Genomic DNA, 25,152 nt, shown 5'->3' on the forward strand with positions numbered 1-25,152 from the left:
TCACCCGACGGCAGTCTGACCCCAGAAACACCGAGCACGGGCAGCAACCGAGCAACAACTCCTGGCAGATGTGCAAACACGTTAGCAGCTGGAGGCAAGCGGCAAAGTGCGCGGCGGCCCCTTTAAGAGCGGCGTCGTCGCTCCGTCACTCTCTCCCCCCCCCCTCCCCTCGCTTCGATCCCTCTCGGTCTTTCTAAACTTCCTCCGGCCAGCGCAGCCTACGCTTGCGAGTGTACGCTTCCGGTTCCCAAGCGAACACCTCCCGTCCCCTCTTCTGTGTTGCGTGGCCCAGCCCCTCAGAACGCCGCTTGGGTTAACGCGTCATTCCCCACTCGCATTCATTCTGCGGTCTCCCCCTTGCCCCGAACGGTATCCGGAAGTGTGCGCGCGTGTGTTGTGCGCGCGCGCTCTCGCCCGCCCGCGTTGCGTGCCTGCGCGTTTCACCTTACCTCTAGGGCGCCTCCCTCTCCTGTTTCCCCGTCGCTGCTGCTACGGACGACAAGATGGCGGCGGCGGCGGCGGCGGGCCCAGGCTTCGGCCCGGCGGGCGCCCTGGAGAGCCGCGTCCTGGCCTACACCCTGCACCGCTGGAGCAGCTTCTCCTCCACCTACCTGCCCGAGTGAGTCTCCGCCGCGACCGGCTTGGCGGAGGCCAGAAGGGCCTGGCCGAGCGAGGGTCGCTTGGGGCTCCTCCTTCCCTGTGGTACTTATGGGGAAGAAGGCGGAGGAAGGGGGCGCCCCATTTAAGAGGGGCTCCGGGGAAGGAGGAAGAAAGCTGGGGGGGGGGAGTCTTTCTGTGGGGTGGAGGGTCTTTGGGGAGGCTGGCCTTGAGTAGACGGGGGGGGTTCGGGTTTTTTTTTTTGGGGGGGGCTTCTGAGTTGTTCTTGAAGGGGGGTTCACATGGGGGGATTAGTCATGGGGGTTGTTTTTGAAGTGGGGGTGGTCTTCAGAGTTGTTCTTGGGGTGGGGGTCTTTGAAGGGGTGTTTTTTTTGGGGAGTTCATATTGGGGGGGTTCGTGATGGGAGTTGTTTTTGGGGTCTTTGATGGGTTGGTTTTCAGAGTTGTGGGGGGGCCTTTGAGATTGTTCTTGGGGTGGTCGTCTTTTGTGTTCTTGGAGTTCACATTGGGGGGTTCGTCATGGGAGTGTTCTTGGGGTCTTTAAGGGGGTGGTCTTCAGAGTTCTTCTTGGGGGGTTGGTTTTGGGGGGGCAGGCGGCCTTCGGAGTTGTTCTTCGGGTGTTCATCTTTGAAGGGGTGTTCTTGGAGGGTTCATATTGGGGGGGTTCGTCATGGGAGTTGTTTTGGGGGTCTTTGATGGGTTGGTCTTCAGAGTTGTGTGTGGGGGCCTTTGAAATTGTTCTTGGGTGGTCGTCTTTGAGGAGGTGTTCATGGAGTTCACATTGAGGGGGGATTGTCATGGGAGTTCTTGGGCTCTTTGAGGGGGTGGTCTTCGGAGTTGTTCTTGGGGTGGTCTTGGAGGGAGTTTGTCGAAGGGGCCTTCAGAACTGTTGGCGTGGTCGTCTTTGAGGGGGTGTTCTTGGGGGAGTTCACATTGGGGGAGGGCCCAGTCCTGGGAGTTGTTTTTGGGGTGGCGGTGGTCGGGTAGATTTGGGGGTTCGTTTTGGAAGGGTTTGTCTTGGGATGGGGTGGCATTTGGGCTTCTTTTTGCGGTTATCTTGCGGTGGGGATTTTTAACAGGGTGGTCTTGGGGGTTGTTCTTGGAGGGGGTGGCTCTGGAGGGAGTTATTCTTGGGGCTGGTCTTGCTTAGGAAGGAAAAGGCTGGTCCTTGCTGCAACAGAATGCAGAGTTGTGTCTCTGTGTGGTTAGGAAGCCAAAAGGTTGTCATTATGAAGAGGGCAATATGGTAGGGTGTGTTGGGTTTTTTTTTGTTGGAGTGGGGGTCACATGGGGGCAGACATGGATGAGAGTATCTATGGGACCTATCGGTGCTTGCTGGGCATAGCTGTCAACATTTCCCTTATTTTAAGGGAAATTTCCTTATTCCGAATAGGATTCCTTGCAAGAAAAGGGAAAAGTTGACAGCTATGTTGCTGGGTCTTGCGGGACCTAGAGATTGAAGAGCCAAGGGAGAGGGGCATTATAGGGGACTTTGGGTGGGGTGGGGTAAGCCACCCACCCTTTCTTTCCCTTTTGTTATAGAAACATGGAAAGAGGCCAGGCTTAGACCAAGTAGGAGCATTGGTCTGCCTACCTCAGTGCTGTGTGCACAGACTGGCAGAGGATAGCCATGGTTTTAGGCCGGGAGTCTTTTCCCAGTCCTATCTGAGAGATGCCAGAGATTGAAGCTGGCGTCTTAGTATGCGAAAGTCCCACCAAAAAGAAGCGTGTGTGTCACAGGAGCATGATTTGGAAAGGGCTTTGTTGTTGACAGCACCCAGATTATGGAACACCTTGACCTGTGAAGTGTCATTGGCCCCCTTCCTCACTTTTTTCTGCAGGTTATTGAAGACCTCCTTATTCTGGAAGTTTTTGACAATGGCCTTATTTTATCAGATAGTTGTTTTTTTTTAATGCCATGGTTGAACAAGGCAGCTTCTGACCTTGCTCCTTTATTCTGTAACAGTTTGATATTCTGTGAAATTGCAATGTTATATATGGCTCCAGCTATCCTGTGTGGTAGTTTTACACCAGAAGTGAAAGATAGAAATGTTTATTAAAACAAACAAAATTGGGGAAATTGAGGGGCTTGGGCAAGTAATTCAAGCACTTGAAAAAGCTCAGTTGCAGGTCTGCCTTTAGAGTGAGGCATCAGGTGGGTGGGTTTCATTAATGCCCCCCCTTTTCTCTCCCCATTTTTCTAGCACTGGTGGAAGCTGTGTTTGGTTCTGGTTTCATGAGTCTCTTAAGGAAGGCATGGCTAAAGGTGGAAAGGAAGTGAGCTGGGCATGTGGTCTGTTGCCAGAATCCCCTTGTGATGTTTTGTTTTTAACTGCCATTTAATGGGACTTGTAAACCCTGGTACTGTAATGGGGAAACAACCTGCAAACTTGGTGCATTTGATGGAGTGAGCTTCCATGATCCAGGCCAGGCAGCTGAAGATCTAACAGTTAAGTTGACTTTTAAGGTACCACAGAGCCATTGGTGACTCTGTGTATTTTTTTGATCTAACATCTTTGTACCTCTGAAATGTGTGCATTGAAAACTGGCAAAAGGGGTAGTGCAGTATTGTGCTGGGGAGGTGAGAATGTTGGTAACCTTGGTTCCTGGTACTGTATGAAGCAGATGCAATGAGCAGTGAAGATGTTGGAAACCACAGGAGGAAACAGTGTCCTTGTGCTCGAATCCTGGTTTCCCACAGGTACACAGTGAGAACAGGATGCTGGACTAGATGGGCCAGTGTCCTGGTCCAGCAGGCTCTTATGTTCTTAGGGCAAAATAAAGCAGAGTGTTCTGAGTAGGCTATTAAGGAGCAAGGAGCAAGGGATGCAATGTGGAGAGCTATGCAGAGATATGGAAAGACAGGTATAGTAGGGGTTGGTTGATGTGCAATGTGAGAGGAAATTTTGATTATGTGTGGGCTGATTTATGCAGACACAGGATGTGACAGAGTAGGACAGTAGACCTAATTAGTGGTTGTGGTGTGGGGAGTAGTGATATGGTGATATAGGGAGCAGAGGGCATGGAAAATGAAAGCATGGTTTGCAGGAACAAATGGGCTGTCCTTGAAGGTCCCAATTGCTGCTGCAGAAATTTCACCTTGTTGCTAGAATACCTGTGAAGTGTATCACAGATGCACCATCACCTTTGCACTATTCATGCATGAAATCTGTTTTGAATTTCTGAATTTGTTCTCTAAATATTTCTAATTGCTTTGCAAAATATTGTCTCGTCTCTTTGTTATGCCCAGTATGACAGGTCTTGCTAGATCATTTGCAGGTTCAATTTGCTAGTCTGCCTTGAAGGGCATGTTGTTTCACTTCCAAGTTGACAAGGACCATGAAATTAGATGCTTGATGAAAACATAGGCTTCTCAACCCTATGTTTCCTTTGTAAGAGAAATGGGGGGGGGAGGCTGGCGGCATTTTTTTAGGGGAACCTTGGTGGTGATGGTGGGAGAAGGTCGTTTAATCCTTCCCCTGCTGACTCTGTCTACAAATGCCAATCCAGGATGTTTTAAAATCATGCTGGATTCTGAAAACAATTGATACCAGATTGTGGGGATGGGTGGACTGGCCTTTGAAGAAGGGGGGCATTTGCAGGGGACTGCTGATGGACGCAGGAGGGATTAAACTCCCCTCCCTTCCTCTTGTTCCCCACAAGGCATTCCCCTCACCCACCTTTTGCATTATAATCAAACTTGGATTTGCTGATATGTCAACTTCCACTCTGAGCAGATGCTTTGGAAGTGAGGAGAGGCAGGTGGGTCGAAAGTGAGGCAGGAGTGAGGCGTACAAGACAGAATCAGAGTTACCTGGTGTGTAGAGTTAAAGCAGGGGTCAGCAACCTAAGGCTCATGGGCTGGAAGCGGCCTGTGGAGGTAGTTTGACTGGCCCATGAGCCGTCCACGAACCGAATTGCCCGCTTGCGCACAGCGCTAAGCCGACGCAGCGCAGTACTAAGCCAGCGCAGCGCGGCACAGGGACTTGCTTCCACAGTGCCGGAAATTGCATCAACACAGACGCCGGAAATCACATCTGCACACGATCCGGCCCACGGAGGGATCTCCGTGGGACCAATCTGGCCCAGGCAAGATAAACCTTGCTGACCCCTGAGTTAAAGCCTGATGAAGGACATTATAGGGTTATGAGTAAGATGAAAATAATTGAAAGCTGATGAGGATTCAAGAGGTCAGGTGGGCTAGGTATGGAGTAGGAGAAATGAAAGGCTATTTGATGGTAGGGCAAATTTGTTTTGCTGTAGCAAAATTAGAAAAGTGATTGGTAAGGTTAGAGCCAACAATAAGAAATGTTTAAATTTTCTGGTGCCAGTTACCCTAGTTTGTGTAGGATTTTCCCCCTACACAAATTAGGGTAATTAGCATCAGAAAAATATCGTTTTTCATCATATTCCCCCCCCCCATGCCCTAGAGAGTGATCTAATTTGGCATGTTTATTTTACTTGTATTTCCTAAACAAAGCTAAAAACTTGGAAGCAGCCAAACTTGCCTAATGTTTTGTTTAGCCACCCATTCATCATTTTTAGTGAACTTATGAAATGGAAAGGTTTCCGTGAAAAAATAAAGGACTGCGAATCTTTCCATCCTGGGCCACTGCTTAAAGCAAATGGGTTGGTGAATGGAATGCTAAGGGAAGAACTATAGATATAACATATGTATAACCCCTTAGAGTCTGTCCCCAACTGAAATGAAATCTGTAAGATAGCTGTGCGAAAAGGTACTGGTTTTCAGAAGAGGACCAGAATGGATGTCTCTGACGCTGAGGCTCTGGGTAAATGGGGAACAAAGTTATCTAGTACTTTGACTTGTGCATGTAGCCTTTGCATGACTGCTGCAGCTTGTGCATGATTAGTTTACATTACAACATAAGGGTCTTAGCATCTACTCTCATTGTCTCTCTTAAAGTTGTTCAACCAAAGCAGGTGGTGAAAAAGGGGGCTTTTAACATTAATTAGAGCTTGATTCTCTCTTTAATATTTGTAGACATACTTCGGTGCTTGGGGAAGAGTGATGATTGTGTCCTTTTTACCACTCAGCTCTGCATGAGGCTTTGCGCATGAGCGAGAGAATGCAGAACTAGATTCCTGTGACATTAGTTCACCTTTCACTTTTGGACTCTGAAGTGAACTTGGACTTGCATGCCTGTGTGCTGCAAGTGTTTTCTTACTCGATGTTTACTGTTGTAAGTGAACTCTGGACTCCATGTGTATGGGATTTTGTCTTAGACAAAAGATGCCTTGAACTGGGAAGCTATTCCTATTTGTTTTGCTCACTTGCATGAAGGGAGGAGTGGTGGCACTGAGTGCATAGTCAGAACTTTTATTCATATCTTGGCTTGTGCCTGATTGTGGCCACTCTCTTTTTCTATCCAGACTCATGTTGCATGACCGTGCATTTAGCACTTGCTTTTCAGGCCTTGCTCTTTAAAAAAAAGAAACTGCCGTCCTATTTAATGTCATTGTACAGTTACTGAGCCTCAGTCCTTTTCACCATCAATCTTTTATCAGCTGTGTCGTTCAAGTTTCTGGAAGGTTATTGACAAATGCCCAGTTGCATGGAGTAGGCAATGAGATACCCACTGGAGTGCAGTAATGATCTCCCTTTGAGAGTGGTGGTTTGGGACGCAACTCAAACACAAACAATGCAAGTAAAAACAAGGTGTCTTGTTGCTTAGGCTGCAGAAAAATATTAGCTCTCAAATGGCAAATGCAAAGTGCTAACAGTACGAGGGGGAGGCAGAATTTTGAAATGGACGTGTAGGAACAGGAGATGGTGTGGTTCAGAGATGTCATTTAACTCTCCCGGTGCTTGAAGGTCACACAGAGTTAATGCAGTTCCCCAGGGACGCGTTTTGTTGGGAAATTTTGCAGAAACTGCATCTACGTTATCTTTGTGGCCTTGCACCACTGTGTTTGGGTTTGGTGACGCTGTGGAGGCTTCCTAATAATATGTTGAGGTACAGTTTGTACAGATTGTATTGGTTATCTCAAAGGGAATTGCTTCTGTACTGAGAGCCATGTAAAAGCTAAACCTGCTAGTACGGGTGACTGCCGTGGTCCACATTTAGTCTTTTGCAGTTCTCACATGAGCCATATTCTGCCCCCATAACACCGAGGGACCAGATTCAAATATGGCGTTGTCAGCACTCATTGGCTGAGCAAAGTGAGATTTTTAGTTGGGCTTGTTTAGCATCCTCTCCTTATTTTTTGTTAAGACAACAAATGGTGAGAGAATAGAATAGAATTTGGTACAGATATTCCGGAAGTACCGTATTTTTTGCTCTATAAGACTCCCTTTTTCCCTCCTAAAAAGTAAGGCGAAATGTGTGTGCATCTTATGGAGCGAATGCAGGCTCTGCAGCTATCACAGAAGCCAGAAAAGCAAGAGGGATTGCTGCTTTCACTGCGCAGTGATCCCTCTTGCTGTTCTGGCTTCTGAGATTCAGAATATTTTTTTTTCTTGTTTTCCTCCTCCAAAAACTAGGTGCGTCTTGTGGTCTGGTGCGTCTTAGAGAGCGAAAAATATGGTAGGTTTTGAGTACAAATACCAGCTTGATCTCTGCACTCTTTTTATTGGAAGAGAAGGAATGTTGCAAAACACACTGATAAAATTTCTGCCTTGAAAATGGAATCTAGAATGAAAACAATGTTTAATTTTTAGCAATTCTTAGTTTCTACTTCAAATATCCCAATTTCAAGGAGACCTGGGAAGGTGTTAAGCACTACCATCTCCTTTGAGCATTGGGAACATCTTGCATGGTGTCAGTCCTAGTTGTACCTTAGTGCTAAATTCCATGGTAATGGAGTTGGAGTACTGGGCATTATAGATGGGTTTGGCAGCCAAAGAACATTTAGTTTGTTTCAGTGGTGTGGAGTGGAATATTTTTCCATTGCTTAATTTTTCTGCAGAAGATGTTAAGTTTCATGAGTGCATTGATAACAAAGAATGGATTCCAGTCGCAAATAAATGTTACGTTGCATAAGCTTGTCAGGTCCAAAGGTTTTTAGCTTTGTTTACCATTTACAAGTAAAATAAACATGCTAAATTAGACCACTCTCTAGGGCATGAGAATTTTACAAAGCGAATTATGCTAATTTGTATAGGATAATTTCCCAGAAAATTTTCCAGTTCAGAATTTTCCAGACTTGAAACACCAGAGGTGGGAATATTTCAGTAAGAACTATCAAAATGCTAGTGGAGGAACAACTGCTGTTTCTTGGCAAGCTGAATCACAGAGGTGCTTTGTTTCAGATGTATATTTGCTTTGTTTTACTTTTTCCATCTTGTGTTTTTCAGCAGTGTAATCAGAAACTGCAAAACTTGACATTATCAAGTCTTGTGTTGTCCTTTTAAATCTGTGGACAGGTTTCTGAAGGCTGTCATTTGGGGGCTGGTTCACTGAATACTTCTACCTGCAATTTACCACCCTGTAATTTCTTGTCATTTACCCCCACACATTTGGCATGGAGAAACAAATAAGCACTAAAATGAGATAAATATTTGGTTTTGCCCATGACAATATCTCGCTCAGTGCCATGGAAGCTCAGAAATTGTCTATTTGTTTAGCTAGCACATTCCCCGCTTTTCTAAATGGGACACAGGGTAGTATATTTATCCTTGCAAAAATGATGCAAGGTTGAGGTAGGTTAGGCTGAGAGAGAACTTTGGGCAAGTCACTGTAATCTTTGTAAATACTGTATGTTGCCAATAAAAGGTAGAAGGAATTGGGGGGAGGGGACCAGGGACTGGACCAAGGGGGAATTAACAAAACCTGCAGAAATGTAATGTGAAAGAGAGCATCAATACATTTCGTGAGCTCTTCCCTTTTTTTTGCAGGGTATTTTTCATTTTACTACTTGTACAAAGACAGCAGAAGAATCCATAAAACAGCACACAGCAAAACCTGCCTTGATGCCCTTAAAAAAGAGAAAAAAATTGTGTGGGACTGGCTACGGCTGTTGCCCCTTAGCTGATCTGTGTAGGTTTGCGCAGCTGAGACTGTCTTCTGGAAAAAGTTTTGCTTCTGTCAGTTCATACGTAATAATTTTAAGTTACTTATGTTAGACTAGAGAATTAGATAAAGCGATGAAAGGGTGCATTTTCCTCCTTGTTATAAGTGCATCTTGCTTTTTGGTTTTGGACCACATTTTTGCTCTGTGCACCTAAGCAAATGGTTTCCTACCTTTTTGGACCTGGGACTTAACTCCAATCCATACCAGCGTTTGAGAACCCATTACTCAATTTTTGCCCGTATATTTATATGGTGGTAGTGGTGGTGTTGTGACCCATCTTGGGTTAGATTGTAGCCTGCTAGTGATTCCTGATCTGCCAGTTGAAGTCCAGTGCTGTAGGGTATTCTAGCAAGGTTGGCCTAAGACCAGAGCCCACAGAAAGTAGATATTGCATAATATCACAGCAAGAATACAGCAGCTGCTAGTTGATCTCTCAAAATGTCACCGAGTGTCTGGCAGTAAGGCTGTGTTGCTTTTGCTAGAACTTGAGATGATGACTCTGTGCCAGGAGCTATGAGACAGGGAAATACCAATTGCAAACCTGGCCTTACCTGAGTTGAAGTGTTGACTTTGATTGCTGTTTTCAGCCATGCTCCAAAAAACCCACCCCTTTTCTTTTTCTTGTAACTGAAAGTAATCCAGGTGCCATTATTTATTACTAATAACTGAAGTGCTGTGTCATTGGCATATATAATAAATGTACAAAATTAAAATAAGCATATAGGAGCTGAGGGAGAAAAAAGTTTTCTTGAAAATTGTAGGCTTCCTAACATACAGCTGTTGGTGTCACCATGTAAATGAGGACGATTTATTTTTTCGGTCCTTGTTATGTATGGAAGATTTTAATGACTTAATGATTCTAATCAATTATGTCTGAGAACACCATTCAAGATTTTCAAAGGACAAGATTTGTTACTTGAGTGCTTCTTTAGTCAATTCCATTTCTTGTCTCCTTTGCAAACATGCCAGTGTGTTTGAAAAGTAAGAAAATTGCAACGATGCTGTTTTCTTCAGCTGTGCCTTCAGAATAAATGGTGAAAAGCTTATTTTCTAACAATTTAGGGGCCTCACTGATCCCTCCCCCAGTATTAAAAATGAGCACATTGACAGCTCTCTGCTTGGCGCTGGGAGTTGCAGTTGTTCCTGGATCATCTCATGTTTTTCATTTCTTTTAATAAGAATTCTATTTTATCCATGATAAAGCCCTCCAGGTACATTAGACTGGGAGCTATGTAACTTGCCAGGGCCACCCTGTGGTCTTTACGGTTGAGAGAGAATTTGAATATTCTTCCTGGGAGGGCTGCAGACTTTTCTTTTTTAAAAATGAGTGCTTGGTCTGGGGCACCTCCAGCCTATGGTCACCATTTGAGGCCTTCATGGACGTCATGTTGATGACCTTGGCCTGCATTCAGGAAAACCAAATCAGGTTCAGGGCCAAGTAGAGATATGAACTACTGAGCCACAGCCTTTCAGCTTACCACGCAATTTTTTGGACCACAGTTTGAGAATCTCTTTTATATGCTGCTTCTGCTATGGCCATCTTCATTGCATACAGATAAAACTCACTAAGACCCCAAAAACATAACTTTATGTACTAAAAAGCATTCTTACAATGAAGAGTGCGGGATTTTTTTTTGAAAATGACTGAAGGGTGTGTGGATCTTTTTGAAGGAGATACATTACTACCCAGAAGGGTGCACGCTGATATTTTAGCAATTTGAAGTCTCTGGCTCCCATGCGGATACCAGAATTAAGGCAGACTATAAAATGCCCCATAAAACAAATAGCAGTGATTTGAGCATCACGAAAGTACTGCATAAGAAGGCTTAAGAGCCAATTGAACATTGTTTGGCTTTTTAAAAATAAGATGATCTCTGTGTTGTGCTAATTTAGAGCTCTGCTGCGGATGCAAATGCCAGGCCTAAACAATTATCTGCGAGAGATGCTTTTATTGGGCATGGATCTTCCTGGAAACCTTGCCTTCTTAGGTTGAGGCAAGACCTGGACGAGAGCTCAAAAGACCTTGCTGCAAACAAGACAAGCTTCACCCGCTCCAGTTGCTTAGTCTCCGTTTATAGAATACTTGCACAATGCTGTCTGCTAATCTTGGTTGGCTGATGGTACTCTGCCCCAGTATCTGAAGGCCTAGGGTGGGTAGCAATCTGTGTTAAAATAATTATACATTTGTGTGTGGTTTTCTTGGACGCGGCGTCTTCATGCTTCTGCGTCTGCTTGGCCAGGTTCTTCTCCCTCTTCTACCCCTTTATAGCAGTGGTTGGTCTGAGCAATGTACATCTAGCATTGCACAGCATACAAGCACAGGCTATACTTCCTCGTAGGTGGACTTGCGGCTCTTTGTGCTTATTACGCAAAGTACTTTACCTCCAGTGTTAGAAACTCAGGTATACAAGCTAGGCGCCAAATGGTTCCATAACCAGGGTTATAGTCATCAAAACTATATTTTTAATGTTGTATTTTAATTTTGTTTTTAAGTTGTAATCATTCAACTTGTTTTTATTATTGCTTGTAAGCCGCCCTGAGCCCGGCCTTGGCTGGGGAGGGCGGGGTATAAATAAAAAAATATTATTATTAAAACGGAATGCCTGGTTGCCATTTTTGGGCCAGGTGGCTCAAAGGTTGTGTTTTTAATACGACTTTTTAGATCCTGAAACTCATTCCGATTGTGCAGATAAAATATACCGGATAGAATTCTGCAGGATGTGTTGCTAGTGTAAGAAAACTGTCAAGATCCAAGGATCCTCAGGCATACACCTCTAGATGCTGGAGAGGTCAGGTGCCATCCTGGAAGCCAGGTATCTTCACTTGGTTGCAAGTGGCTGATAACCAGGTGCAAAATGCTGGTGAATCTTGAATGCTGTTTACCTCCAAGGTGTTCAAGCTGGCATATTCGTTAGATTGGGATAATACTGTTTGCCCAAACACTACTCAGTGAACTTCACAGCTGAGCAGGGATGTCAGCTTGGGTTTCCCAAGGCTTGCTACACAGTCAGTTGTGCAGACTCCAGAACCTTGGTAACTGGTGTCATAGATTGTCAGGTACCCAGAACTGGTCAGACTTTGTTTCTATTGCTGGTTCTTAGCAGTATCTTGGGCTGTAGTGCTTAGTTGGCTGCGAGCTTGCATTAATCCATGGGGGAACATCTTTCAGCCTAAGGTCCACATTCTCTTTCGGGGGCTGTGTGTCAGTGGTTGGTAGGACCAAAGCAGTCAGAAAACAAACAAATAAATGTGAACTTTAACTTTGTACAGTAGGACAGTTTCTACACACCTTTGTACCCCCTACTCGGTCCCCCATCTGAGCAAGCAATAAGCTTTATTGAAGAGTGCACAGAAGGCCAAGAAGGGGTGTGTCCTGGGGAGAGTGTATGGCTTGGAGGATTCTAAGGTTCAGTTAATAATTGTAGAGATGGAAGAGACCACGAGGGTCATCTAGTCCAGCATTTCCCAACCTTGGGCCTCTAGCTGTTTTTGGACTACAACTCCCATAATCCTCAGCTAGCAAGACCAGTGGTCAGGGATGATGGGAATTGTAGTTTGAAAACAGCTGGAGGCCCAAGGTTGGGAAACACTGATCTAGTCCACCTCCCTGCAACATAGAATCTTTTGCCAAGCTTGAGGCTCGAACCCACAACCCTGAGATTAAGAATTTTAGGGTCTACCCACTGTGCTCTCCCACGTCCTAGGACAGAGAGGCCCACAGGGCCTGAGCTTCCCCATCCCTGCATTAAAAAAAAACCCTTTCACCAGTTTGAAAGAGGTCCCTGGTAGTTCAAAACGTTTATGTTTCTAGTCCTACTTATATAAATGTTAGGTGGCAGGAAGAAAGTGCGTAGAGGATGCGTGTAACGCATACATGCAATCTCCAAAGCAGCTGTGCTTTCTTTGAAATGTTTCTTCTTCTTAACTCAATTCTATATTGATTGACATTAAAAACAAACCAACAAACCAGAATGCTAACCTTAGTTGCGTATTTTTAATGTTGTTTGTGCTTCTTTGAAAATAATCCCTGAGATGTGTGTTTATATCTATGGTTAGGTTCACCATAAGAGCAAAATTGTCGTGGCCAGTCCATCATGAAACAATTTGACCTATTGACTTAAAGCTCTCTGTGACTTTAGCTTTGCTAGATGTTTATGATGATGCAGACTGCTACTTGGCAATAAGTAGAGCCAAAGGAATATGGAAACATGCCTCTTCAGGGCAGGATTGCAAAGCTCTGCAAATCATTTTCCTAGCTTGCTAGAAGCGCAACACTTATTTGATTCTGTCTCAAAGCTTGGGCAGTTTTAGGTAGCTCTTTGAGATTATAAGAAGCACCATCGAAATAGGATTTAAACGTTGAGAGTGGTTTGGTGGCCTCTAACAGAGAATGCATCTATTATCATGTGTATTTAACATGTTCAACTGCAATACAGTTTGCTCAGTTCCGTGAAATAAAAGACAAGTCCCTAGCTTAGCAGGTTTGGCTATGGAACAGAGCAAGTACATCTATGTATCTTGGGTCTCTCTCCCCCCCCCCCTTCTGTGGTTGCCAAATGTTATTTAAGACATGCAGAGTTTTCTGAGATGGAGGGGTATTAAATACAGATGATACCTTGGCTGACATTTTGTTCTCTGTGTTAAACTTTCTAGAGCATTTGCTTTATTAGTCTGTTACAGCAAACCCCAGAAAGAGTGCTGTGACACCTTAAAGACCAATGTATCTATTTATTATGATGTGGTCCATGAAAGCTAATGCTGTAATAAATACATTTGTTCGTCTTTAAGGTGCCACAGAACTCTTCGTTGCTTTTGTTCTGTGTGTATTTCAGCCGTACAAAAACTTGACAGCTGGGGAGAAGGGCTGTTGGAAGTTTGAAACCTAGGTTTGAGGTACTTCAAGACCTGTAGGTATAAACAAGTTCTCATCTGGTTGCTTGCGTGAGAAGAGTGTTTAGGTTCTCAAAGAGGCTTTAGTAAAGTTTAATTGCTCTGGTATTTTTTATTTACAAGTTTAAGGGTGAACAGTGACCGTCTTGCATGGACACACCTCAAAGAGCCCATCCAGGGAAAGGAAATAGCTCAGTAGTAGATCATTTGCTTTCCATGAAGAAGGTCCCTAGGATCTCCTGGTAGGTTGGGAATGTCCTCTGTGTGGAGCCTTGGAGAGCTGTTCCCACCCTGTGACCTGACTCTGAATCAGGAGCTTCCTATGTTCCATGGTCTTTAGTGGGGGAAATGACCAAGGTTGAATCTTCCAGATGAAACATTCCACCTGTCTTGGCTGCCTACTGTAGCCTCAGGGAGGATAGTGTGTCTTCAGACTGCCCTTGTGTATGTGGGTAAGGAAAAAAACTGCATTGGGTTGTGAAGTAGTTCTTATTCAGATTGGGTTTAAGGAAGGAGTTGCATTGACCTCTAGTACAGGGTATTAAGTGCGTAACATACAAGTGCTTTGAACCTCTCTTTGTGTATGTGTTTTTAGGAATATTTTAGTAGACAAGCCCAATGATCAGTCTTCGCGGTGGTCTTCTGAAAGCAACTACCCTCCCCAGGTAAGTGTTTGAATTTTCCCTCAGTATCTCAAACCCTTCAGTTACCACCACCACCACCAATACTTCTATTATTTATCAGAATAAATGGTGCCATTGTTGCAAGACCATTCTTTCTGGGTTAGTTTTTCAGAGGGCCGGGTTAAGCTGGTGTTTGCATTTAAATTCCAAATGGTGTCTCCTTGGTTCTGTGTTCTTACGATGAAGTCTTGGTGCTCTGCTCTGAGACCCTGGAGTAGAACAGGAAGAACCAGCAGGCTGAGGCATCCCTTGGAGAAGCAGGACCAGTACAATAGCTCTCCATAATACTACTGGAAATAGCCAGCTTTTCAGTGTGTGTGCATGTTTATTTACATTTGCAATAAGTATCAATACACTGGAACGAGGGTCTATTCTAGGAATGAGACTGCATTGGGAAATTCTGGGTGCTTTGCCTCCCTCCACAGTGTCAACGAAAATAGACATCTCTATCTTGATGTACTTTCTCCTCTTCATGTTTTGTTGCAATTGCTTGGACATGGGTGTGTAGAAAGATTGGCAAGGTCTGATTGATCCTGTTGGGAAGGGGGCACTATTTCTGGAGAGGTAACCCAGGCCTGCTGCAAAAGGGCCTCTCCTAATTATGACTAAGACATACTGAACAGGTAAAACACCTCTGTAAGTGCCAGCATAACCTACCTTTGTTAGGCAAGTACCGGAGACATTTACAGTAGCCTGTCTTCCAATTACTACTTGATTAGCTTTTCCTGTGGAGTATAGGAAGTCATGGTGCTGGGATAAGGGCACCACGGCGGAGGAAATAGCTCAAGCCAACATTAATATAATTGGGAATAAAATGAATCTGGATTCACCTCAACCCCCACTCCCTTTGCCACTTGCAAATAACTCATCCAGTCCCCAAAGAAGCACTGGTTTTAATGTCCATGGCACCTAAGCTACTGGCAAAATTCTAGCTTGTTTATTTTTAGCATTAATTTTGAAAAAAAAAAAGCCAACATTTCTGAACGTAGGTTTTCCTAAGCTAGTATTTCAGCTAAAAATAACCAGCTAAATAGTCATGTTCTGCTCTTCCTGCATGCGTCTACCAGATGGTCTTTAATAGTTCTTCTTGGCAGAGATTCCTTTTTGTGATATTCAGCAGTGTAAAAATGATATGTTAACATTGTCTTGAGAGTATAATGTAGTCTTGAGTTAGTATGATGCCCTAGAGGCCTTAAGTGAATTTGGTGGATGGTGGTGGTGGTTGGCATCTATTGATGAGTGGAATTTAATTTTTGAATGTTTGAGTGTATAATTATTAGGCTGGATCTTGCCAAAAAGAATGACCAAATGAGGAACATACATCTTACTTCCCCTCTTACAGGGACCTGGCCATCTAAATTTTTAAGGCGAGCAAATACCATATTTTTTGCTCTATAAGACTCATTTTTCCCTCCTAAAAAGTAAGGGGAAATATGTGTGCATCTTATGGAGCGAATGCAGGCTGTGCAGCTATCACAGAAGCCAGAACAGCAAGAGGGATTGCTGCTTTCACTGCGCAGCGATCCCTCTTGCTGTTCTGGCTTCTGTGATTCAGAATATTTTTTTTCTTGTTTTCCTCCTCCAAAAACTAGGTGCATCTTGTGGTCTGGTGCATCTTATAGAGTGAAAAATACGGTGCGTTTTGTAAATTAGGCATCTTTGCATGATACATCTTGGTTCATGTTGTGAGGTAGTCTTTGCAGTGGTATTGACTATTAGAGCAAGTGGCAAATCTCGAGGCAATTTTCTTGGCCACAGTGATGCACTTAAGCTATGTACAAACAAGCATATTTATATACTGTGGCTCAGTGCACACTTCAGGTCAAGCCACAAACCATGATTTTTGTTCATTGCTAGAACTATAATTTATGTTGCAAGTAGATTTAACACCCAAGGATTTTAAAATAATTAATTTTTTGAAATGCCTATCTTGTAGTCACCACCTTCAGGGCGGCTTACAAAATGTACAATTTTTTAAAATGTTGTAACCCAGTCTTGCAAATGAAATGCAGAACTGCGTTATTATAACAATCCAGAGCAGGCAGAAATTTCCCAATTAAAAAATGTGAAAGCATCAACACTAACATTTATATCTAAAGACATGATGCGTGGAATAAGTTTAGAGTTGTGTAAACACAGTTGTTGCCTACTTGGAGCCCCCTCCCACTGTGTTTTGGGCTACCACTCTCATCAACCCCAGCCCCAGTGGTAGTCCAAAACATCTGGCGGTCACCAGGTAGGCTGCTGTATGCCATTCACGTACACCCAGCAGTGAGCCAAGATGGTCCGGGCTGCATCTCCTTGCCATGGGCATACTCCATCACAAGCCTGTCTTTGCTGCCATGGAAGCTGTCGAAGACTTTCCTCCCAGTTTCTTTTCATTAGTGTGGCAAGAAACAGTGCAGAGCAGAATTTCCACACCTGCGAAACGCGTTCTGCTTACATCCTCTCTTGGTTTGTTTTGAGGTTCTAGTTAGCTCTAGGCCTTGTTTGCAGTGTGATACACTTAAAACAAGAACAAAACCCCATATGCATTCTTTTCTCATCCCCTATAGTATCTGATCCTGAAACTTGAAAGGCCTGCCATAGTCCAGAGCATCACATTTGGAAAATATGAGAAGACCCATGTCTGTAATTTAAAGAAGTTTAAAGTTTTTGGCGGGATGAATGAAGAAAACATGACAGATCTCTTATCAAGGTAAGAAGGATATTCAAATGTGCTTTGGACAGTTGCTTGATGTCTTCCATCGTAGGACTGATAAGGCGGAGTATAGGCAGCCGTGAGATGTGCTTTAGTGCACGGTTCCCAGTCTTTCCCCCTATAGACCACTTGAAAATTGGTGAGGGTTTTGGCAGACCTCTTAGTTACTTTTCTGCCTTCTGTAGCAATTCTAATGCACCGTGTCCTAGAAGCTATGTGCCTTTTTTATTGTCATTAATTGCTTTTATTACATATTGCATTCCATAGAATTCAGATGGCAATATGGTAAAATCCAAGAAACAAAAAGAATGAAAATACACTTAAAATTAAATATGAATATTTAATTTGACGAATGTGCCATCTCCCGTCTTCAACCACAAATCCATAGACCACCTGAATGAAGCTCATGGACCCCTGGGAACTCCCTCCCCTCTGCCTGGTTTATGCTTTAACTCCCTCTTCCCCATTACTATTGGTGATAAAAATGACGTTATTGGAGTGAGGCTGTTCTCTGTGTGCTTCCAGATACCTTACAGCACTGGTTTGGTGAGCCAACTATACACTTTCCCCAATGAATCGAAAGCAAATTATTTTTTGTTTACATGGAACAGCCTCAGGTTCATCCCCATTTCCATCTGAATTCCAGAAATGCAAGCTAACTCATTTCAGAATGTTGGACAGCTCACTGCTTTGCAAGCCACTGGCAAGACCAAATCTGTTGCCTCGAGCAAAGCTTCTTGGCAGATCACAACAGTAGCAGCCTCATAATATTTATATTTATACCCTACCCATCTGGTTGGGTTGCCCCAGCCACTGGACTGGCTGTTCCAAAAGGTGAAAGGTGGTTCTCTTCTGTGCTCATTCTGCATTTAAGCTTTCCTTCTCATCTCTGATTCCTTGCACTGGCTCACTCCCTCTGTCCCAGGCTCTCGCTTACTCTTCTGCTTTGCGTCAAATGAATATTTCTGTTCTGCTTTTCCATAAACACTGACCCCGTAACATGACTTGGAGATAATAAAAAATTAGCATAAAAGCACAGCACCTGAGCAGAGCTAACAAACTTGTAAGCTTAAAAAGAAAAAAGCAGAAGCAGTTGAGAAGAAGCCATGCACTCCCTCAAAAGCTTGATGGGAAATGATAACCTGCCCAGGAGCTTAAAAGGGAAGAAGCCAGGCGAGTCTCCATGGGGAGAGAGTTCCAAATCCTGTACACCATGAAAGAGAAAGCAACATCTGGTGACAGGCAATAGTGTTGGTGCTAACCTTTAAAGACCTAAACAGCCTTGTTCCAGTATACCTGAAGGAGCGTCTCCACCTCCATCGTTCTGCCCGGACACTGAGGTCCAGCGCCGAGGGCCTTCTGGTGGTTCCCTTGCTGCGAGAAGCCAAGTTACAGGGAACCAGGTAGAGGGCCTTCTCGGTAGTGGCACCTGCCCTGTGGAACGCCCTCCCATCAGATGTCAAAGAGAAAAATAACTACCAAACTTTTAGAAGACATGTGAAGGCAGCCCTGTTTAGGGAAGCTTTAATGTTTAATAGGTTATTGTATTTTAGTGTTTTGTTGGAAGCCGCCCAGAGTGGCTGGGGAAACCCAGCCAGATGGGCGGGGTATAAATAATAAATTATTATTATTATTGTTGTTGTTGTTGTTGTTGTTGTTATTAAATTACCAGTGTTTGTATCCTCCCCTGTTAAAAAACATTTATTTTCTATATAGACGTATATATAAATCACATTTTCACATATCTACATTCACTTGAGCTCCTCAGACTTTTCTGTGCCATATGGGCTTGCTTTGTTTTTTGGTGTGTGAGAAAGAAAGCATTAATTTATGTGTTCCCATCATGTTTATAAAGATAGCCGGCTGGCTTTCCTGTGCAAGACCTTAGCAGGTGGCGGGGTCTGGCTGCTGACCTGAATGTAAAACTTGGCCACTTCTTGAACCTGAACTAGTAAATGGTGCAATGTGGCTTTAGGCGCCACAGCACTTAAAATCTCTGCTCTGCCTACCTGCTATAGAAGGGCCCTGTCCCTTGTTAAGCTCTCTCTACGCTGCAGAGCGTAGGTTCATATGGGTGTAGTTGGTCCCTGCCCAACAAAAACAAAAAAACTTGCAGTGAATAAGCAGTGGGGAAACTTGCATTGGGGAATAAGGTCTCCTGATCCTTATTCCCCCCTATAAATGTTCTCTGAGGGTGGTGATGGCATATGTTGTAGCAGCATGTCTATTTACAAATTGAAGCGAAACGAAAATTATCTCCTACTTAGCCATAAAAAGATGGATTAACCTTGTGTCGTTCCCTCCACAGTGGCTTAAAGAATGACTATAATAAAGAAACGTTCACCTTGAAGCATAAGATTGATGAGCAGATGTTTCCTTGTCGATTTATTAAAATAGGTAAATATACCACCCCCCCCCCCAAGTATACGTGCTACCAGTTTGCTGGTCTCTGTTCAGGCAGGTTACCCACCCAGTGGTGTTATAAAGGGCTTCTGCAATGCCCTTTGTCTTGGACGAATCTGCCGCTGGTGCGAAATGTGGTGTCTACCTTGTGCCAGGAGCAAATTCCCAGGGCCTAGTCTTTCTTTTTGAAGTCCTTACAATGCAGTTGGAGAGTGTGTTGTTTCAGCCTACAAACCTACCTTTGGCTTGGGACTCGTGTCTTGGTGCATTCCTCTGCCTCTAGTGTGGCATATTAGCTGAGAGCATCCTGCTGGCAATTATTGATGAAGGGTGGTGAGGAAGACTCTTATTGCTGGGCTTGGTATGTAAACTAGTCATAGTTCCTCCATTTGCAGGGTGTGGACCAGGGGTCAGCAAAATTTTTGTGGCGTGGGCCGGTTCACGGTCCCGCAGACGCCACGGTAGGCCGGAGTGTGCGCACACGCATTCACAAATGCTATTTCTGACGCTTCTTCCGGCACGGAGGAGGTGTGCGCAGCTTCTCATTGGCTGCAGGAGCTTCCTGCAATGGCCAGCGTTGCGGAAGGCGGTCCCCACTCTGTTCTGTGCTGGTTTAGCGTGGCGCACGGGAGCCGACTGAGCGGGCGGCGGGGGTCCATGGGCCGGTTAAATGACCCCCAAGGGCTGCTTGTGGCCCATGGACCTTAGTTTGTCGACCCCTGGTGTGAACCCTTAACTAGAGTAACTAGAGCCATTTCTGGGATTTGAGATTCTGATGCATAAGAAGAGCCATGCTGGTAGAACAAAAGTTCTATTTCATCCAGCACCTTGCTGTCTCCAGTGGCCAACCAGATGCCTCTCAGAAGCTCCCAACCAAGGCATTAAGCTATTATCAGAAGTTTGTCCTCGCCCTCTGGTAGTCACTGCACCAAACCTGGAAGATTCTGTATAACCACCATGGGTGATGGCTGTTTATAGACCTATATTTCATTAACTTGATCAGTCTAAGCTAAGGGCTGTTGGCCGTATTTGGTGGCAGCACAGTTCCATGTATTAAATGATAGCCATGTGAAGCAGTACTTCCTTTTGTCACTCCTGCATCTACTTGCCAGTATATAAATAGAATTTTTGTCAGCGTTATTGAGAGCACCTTGGTGGGCAGTGGCCACCAAGAGTGTCTTTCTAGTCATGCTTTGGTGTGTTTTTAGGCCTCCTTAGAGATGGTCCTGGGCCAAAAGGGAGGAGGTGGGTTCAAATATTAACAAGTATTAAGTGTTTTGGGCCTTTGGGTTAAAACCAGCCCCATGAACTCTGCCTGGAATGCTTTGGGGAAAGCGGTTCAAACTTTGTAAAGTGTATAAAACACTTAGAGTAAAAAAGTGCTATATAAACAACCCCTTCGGAAATTGCAGTTGAAAAACAGGGAATAAATATTGGATTGTAGCCAAAGGAGTTCTGCTCAGAGTAGACCCATTAAAATTAACTGAAATTACTCATATCCATTGATTTCAATGGGTCTGCTATGAGGTTGACTAGCATTGGATACAGACCATTTAAAATAAATACTTAAACCAAGTACTTTTACTTTCCAAACATTGTCCTCAATTTATGGCAGCCTTCATTTTGGTCTAAAATAATGTGGTTGACCAAAACGCCAGTTGATGCTAGACTTGTATAAGAACAGGAATAACACCGTGAATTCTTGGCCCTCCTGTGTGAGTGGGGACAATTCTTTCAAATGGGTATCTGTCTTGGAATCTGTGGGATGCTGGGCAGCAATCTCTGGATTAAGTGAATTAGATCTGTTTAATAATAAAAAAGGACATTTGCTTTGCCTTATGCTCGCTGGGTGGCCTTGCCTGTAAAACATTACAAGCTGGCAAGCTTTTTCCTAATCTGAGCTCATGTCCTGATTATGTTTGTTTCTTCTTTAAAAGAATTTGCGCAACAGATGAGCAACTACGCCCGTACTCTTGTTTTGCTTTAACTTCATTGTTTACTTGGGTATTTTGCTCATTGATCTCCTTCTCATTTTAGAATCTTGATTCCCCCCCCCCTTCCCCACTTTCACCCCTTATTCACACTTGCTTGAATGGTGAAGTTTTGTGTAGATTATCTAATAATAATAGATTTAGGGGAAGCAATATATTGTGTGGAATAATGTCAGTATTTGCATGGAGGATACATATATGGGAAACAATAGTTTTCTCCCTTCCTGCACTCTCCCCACCCCCCTTGTCAAAAAATCCACTCTAGTGCTAGAGTTTGGTAATACAGAGTATATTAGCCTTCCTCCAGATGTTTTGGACTACAACTCGGAGCTACAATCTAAAACAACTGGAGGGCACCAGGTTGCAGTTGGGTGAAATAGGCAGATACAAGTGAAATAGCTTTGGAAAGAAATGGCCACTCTGAGTGGCGCCATCATTCTTTTGAGTTCTCTTTGGTCATCCGTTATTCTGGAATCCTGAATTGTGGAATCCTAGAACCAGGGCCATCTTGTTCAACTCCCTGCGATGCAGGAATCTCAACTAGATCATGCATGACAGATGGCTATCCAGCCTCTGCTTAAAGCCCTCCAAGGAATTGCAGCTGTCCACACTGCAAAGGTGTGTTTTTGCAGCACCAAAGTGATCTCCATGGGCTGCAGGCCTGGGCAATGTGTGTGGAAGTCCTGGGCTACCCAGATGACAAGACCGATGTCTTGGCCTCATTGATGTGGTCCAAAGGAAAGCTGAGTAAGACGTTTAACACCAACTTAGCTGCAGGACTTGCAGGGCGCCTCCCTAATTCACCAGGGATTTGAGACCCTCTGGCTACCCTCACCTGGTTTAGCCGGCCAGGCGAAGCTGTCCCCGGGGTGTGGATGCTGTCACATACCTACAATTTCTAGGAGCCACTGATGAGAGTTGAGTGCAGGCGGGGGGGTCAGCTAATGGTGGATGAGCTACCCAGAAGGAGCACGCCATGTCCCCCACCAGAGATACTGCCCCTTCCTTAACACCCCCTATGCCTCCCCTACACACTAGTGACACAAATATAGCCTAGCAGTGCTGTGCCATACCAGCCCCAGCCCAGCCTGCCAGTTAACCATGATAGCTGATGGAAGCATCCATGTTCAGGGGCTGTGCACTTTCGTGCCGGATGCCGGGTGCAAACGGGGAGAATTGCTGCTTTCATGCCCTGCTTTGGAGCTTAGAAGCATCTGTCTGGATGACAGTGGCGCTGGAACACTCTGGTGAGATGGACCTTTGGGTCTGCTCCAGCAGAGCAGCTGTTAGGTTAAAAGAAACTGCGATACAGTGTCTGGAGGGGAGAGGTCAGGAAGGGGGAGTTGGTTATGGAGAAGGAGGTTCTAACAGACCGACGGAATGGATGATTCTGTGCTCCGGCGCTGTGGATTGAAGATGGCAGGGTAGAGATGATCCAAGCTTGAAAAGACCCACTTGATTTTCCGTGGATCTGAAGGTGTTCTCAGCCCGTGACATTCACAGCACAGCCTGTAAGCTGTCTACGTGCAGTGCGTGGGCTGTACTGGGAACATGGCTCGTTAGCAGTTGCTCCGTCTGTTCTTTTCATTCCAGGCTCTTGGGTCTAAAATGCTAAGATGTAGGAAATGCCCTTTCTGTTAGCCACTTGCCACGGGCAAACGTCTTTTAAGCAGCTGGTGCGAAAAGCCCCTTTTCATGCGAGCGCGTGAAGAGGAGTTCTGTGCAACTCAAAAGCTTGCTTTTGATTTTTAAGGTCTGCTAGTTCAGTCGGAGGGATTGCTGGGCTTGCATTGTGCTTCTCACTGTGTGGATCTGATATGACTGCAGAGGGACAATTTGTGCATTACTGTAATCTCTGTGAAAGGGAAATTGTGGGGTACACACAATTTTGGGTACACACGAAGTGCATTGCAGGCGTTTTTCATGGCAGGTACACTGTGATGGGGCTCTCATTCCACCCTGGAACCTTGATAATTATCCCTCTATGATTGGATCTATCAGGGCTGATGTCTTGGAAAAAACTACTATTGCCAGGATCCTTTCTGAAGGAAGCATCGGCACTTAAAGCAATCAGGCTTGTCAGGCAGAACACCAGACGCTTAAGATTGCAGAACCAAGAATGCGGTCTAGAACACCTGCTAAATCTAGACTAGGGAAAATCCATAGTGATGGGCGAGCTCTCCACTATTACCTTATTGATAACTTTATGAAACATGAAAAGCTACCACTCTGGACCATTTTAACTGCATTTGCTTATTGCTGATCCATAGGCAAGATTTGTTTTTCAAAGTGCACCGCTTAATTTAATTCTAAGCTTCCATTTTTGGAGCTGGGAACCACTAGTCGTCAGAACTGGGAACTTGGCCAAGATAAGCTGAGTCAGTGGCCCTTTCCTTAGGTGCCACCGAAGTACTTTACTCAAAATGATCAAAGGCTGGTGTCAGGAATATAATTGCTTCCATACAAAACTGTGGCTGTGCGCCTTCATAGCTACTTTTCACACAATGCTGCAGCTCCATTATTTCAGATTTATGCAGAACCTCCAGGACAGGTGTCTAAATGATGTATTCTTCTAAATGCTAATGGCATTCATTGGGTTTCGTTTGTATTTTAACTGCTTGTGCATCTGCACATTCTAGACAGCTATATTTTAATGACAGGAATCACAGGTCTCCTGGAGAGCTGGCTTTTCAGAGGATCCTATCAAAAGATCTATCTGATATTTTTTAAAAAAAAATCATTTCCTCCAAGGAACTCAGGCCTTTTTACCTTACATCATCTCTGTAGGGTAGGTGAGATTGAGACATGGTGACGGGCTGCTTCTAAAGCTCATAGTACAGTGGTACCTTGGGTTAAGTACTTAATTCATTCTGGAGATCCATTCTTAACTTGAAACTGTTCTTAACCTGAAGCACCACTTTAACTAATGGGGCCTCCTGCTACCACCGCGCCGCTGAAGCACGATTTCTGCTCTCATCTTGAAGCAAAGTTCTTAACCAGAGGTACTATTTCTAGGTTAGCGGAGTCTGTAACCTGAAGCACACGTAATCTGAAGCGTATGTAACCCGAGGTACCACTGTATTGTATTTCTTCTGCAATTTGAAAGTGCGCTTTATGGATCACAGTTTATGCACCATTCTGCATGTTCTGGAAGGTGGCCTTTGGCCTTTGCCCACAGGTACTCAAAAGCTTAATTTGACGCAGAGGCTTAGTTTCGGCACTTTAGGCTTTAAGCCTGGGGTGTGTGGTGTAGGGCAGTGTGTGCAGTTAGCCCAAGCAGAATCTGCACACCTGGAAGTAAAAGTGAAGGGTTTTCCCAGGTGAGAGGATGTGACGTTTTGAGCTTGTCTTTGGAAACTTTCAAGTAATGCTCTGGCATCTAAGAGATCTTGAGGATTGAATGGGTAGGGAGAGGGAGAGAGCTCAAACAGAAGTGGGTGGAAATCTAAAGATATCATAGCTGGCACACATGGCTTCAGTACCCAGCATGTAGAAGGCAATTGCAGATTACAGATGGAATTCAGAGGCCCTGAGTGACTGTGGGATGTGCTCTATAGGACGGGGCAATGGATTTCTCTCTTCTTCGTGGTAGGGAGTATGCACACAGGGCACAAACCTTTCAAAAGGGGATTGGGCTTGCATGCACAGGTCATATAACCCATTGTGACTGGGGCCTGTAGAGTGGCACTTGTTTTTACCGTGGGAATCTATGAATGAGTTCACTGTATTTGAAGCACATTTAAGTGGTGAATAGTGAGAGAGATGGACAAAGCTGCCTTGCAGGCCACTTGTCTTCAGTTGCTTGACTTGAACTGTAACTCTCAATTTTCGAGGG

General features: G+C 44.6%; 1 protein-coding gene across 1 annotated transcript in view; it reads left to right on the top strand.

Annotated features, from left to right (window-relative positions):
• Positions 1-375: 375 nt before the first annotated feature.
• Positions 376-25,152, top strand: part of MKLN1 (muskelin 1) — a 91,074-nt gene continuing 66,297 nt past the window's right edge. Inside the window, exons 1-4 of the mRNA XM_083402021.1 lie at positions 376-619; positions 14,135-14,204; positions 16,778-16,920; positions 19,232-19,320. Of these exons, the coding sequence (XP_083258147.1) occupies positions 504-619; positions 14,135-14,204; positions 16,778-16,920; positions 19,232-19,320 (418 nt within the window). The 5' untranslated portion in view covers positions 376-503. The remainder of the gene's footprint in view (positions 620-14,134; positions 14,205-16,777; positions 16,921-19,231; positions 19,321-25,152) is intronic.

This window comes from Podarcis tiliguerta (genome assembly GCF_965153285.1).
Source record: "Podarcis tiliguerta genome assembly, chromosome: 10".
In the NCBI taxonomy this organism is placed as follows: domain Eukaryota; kingdom Metazoa; phylum Chordata; class Lepidosauria; order Squamata; family Lacertidae; genus Podarcis; species Podarcis tiliguerta.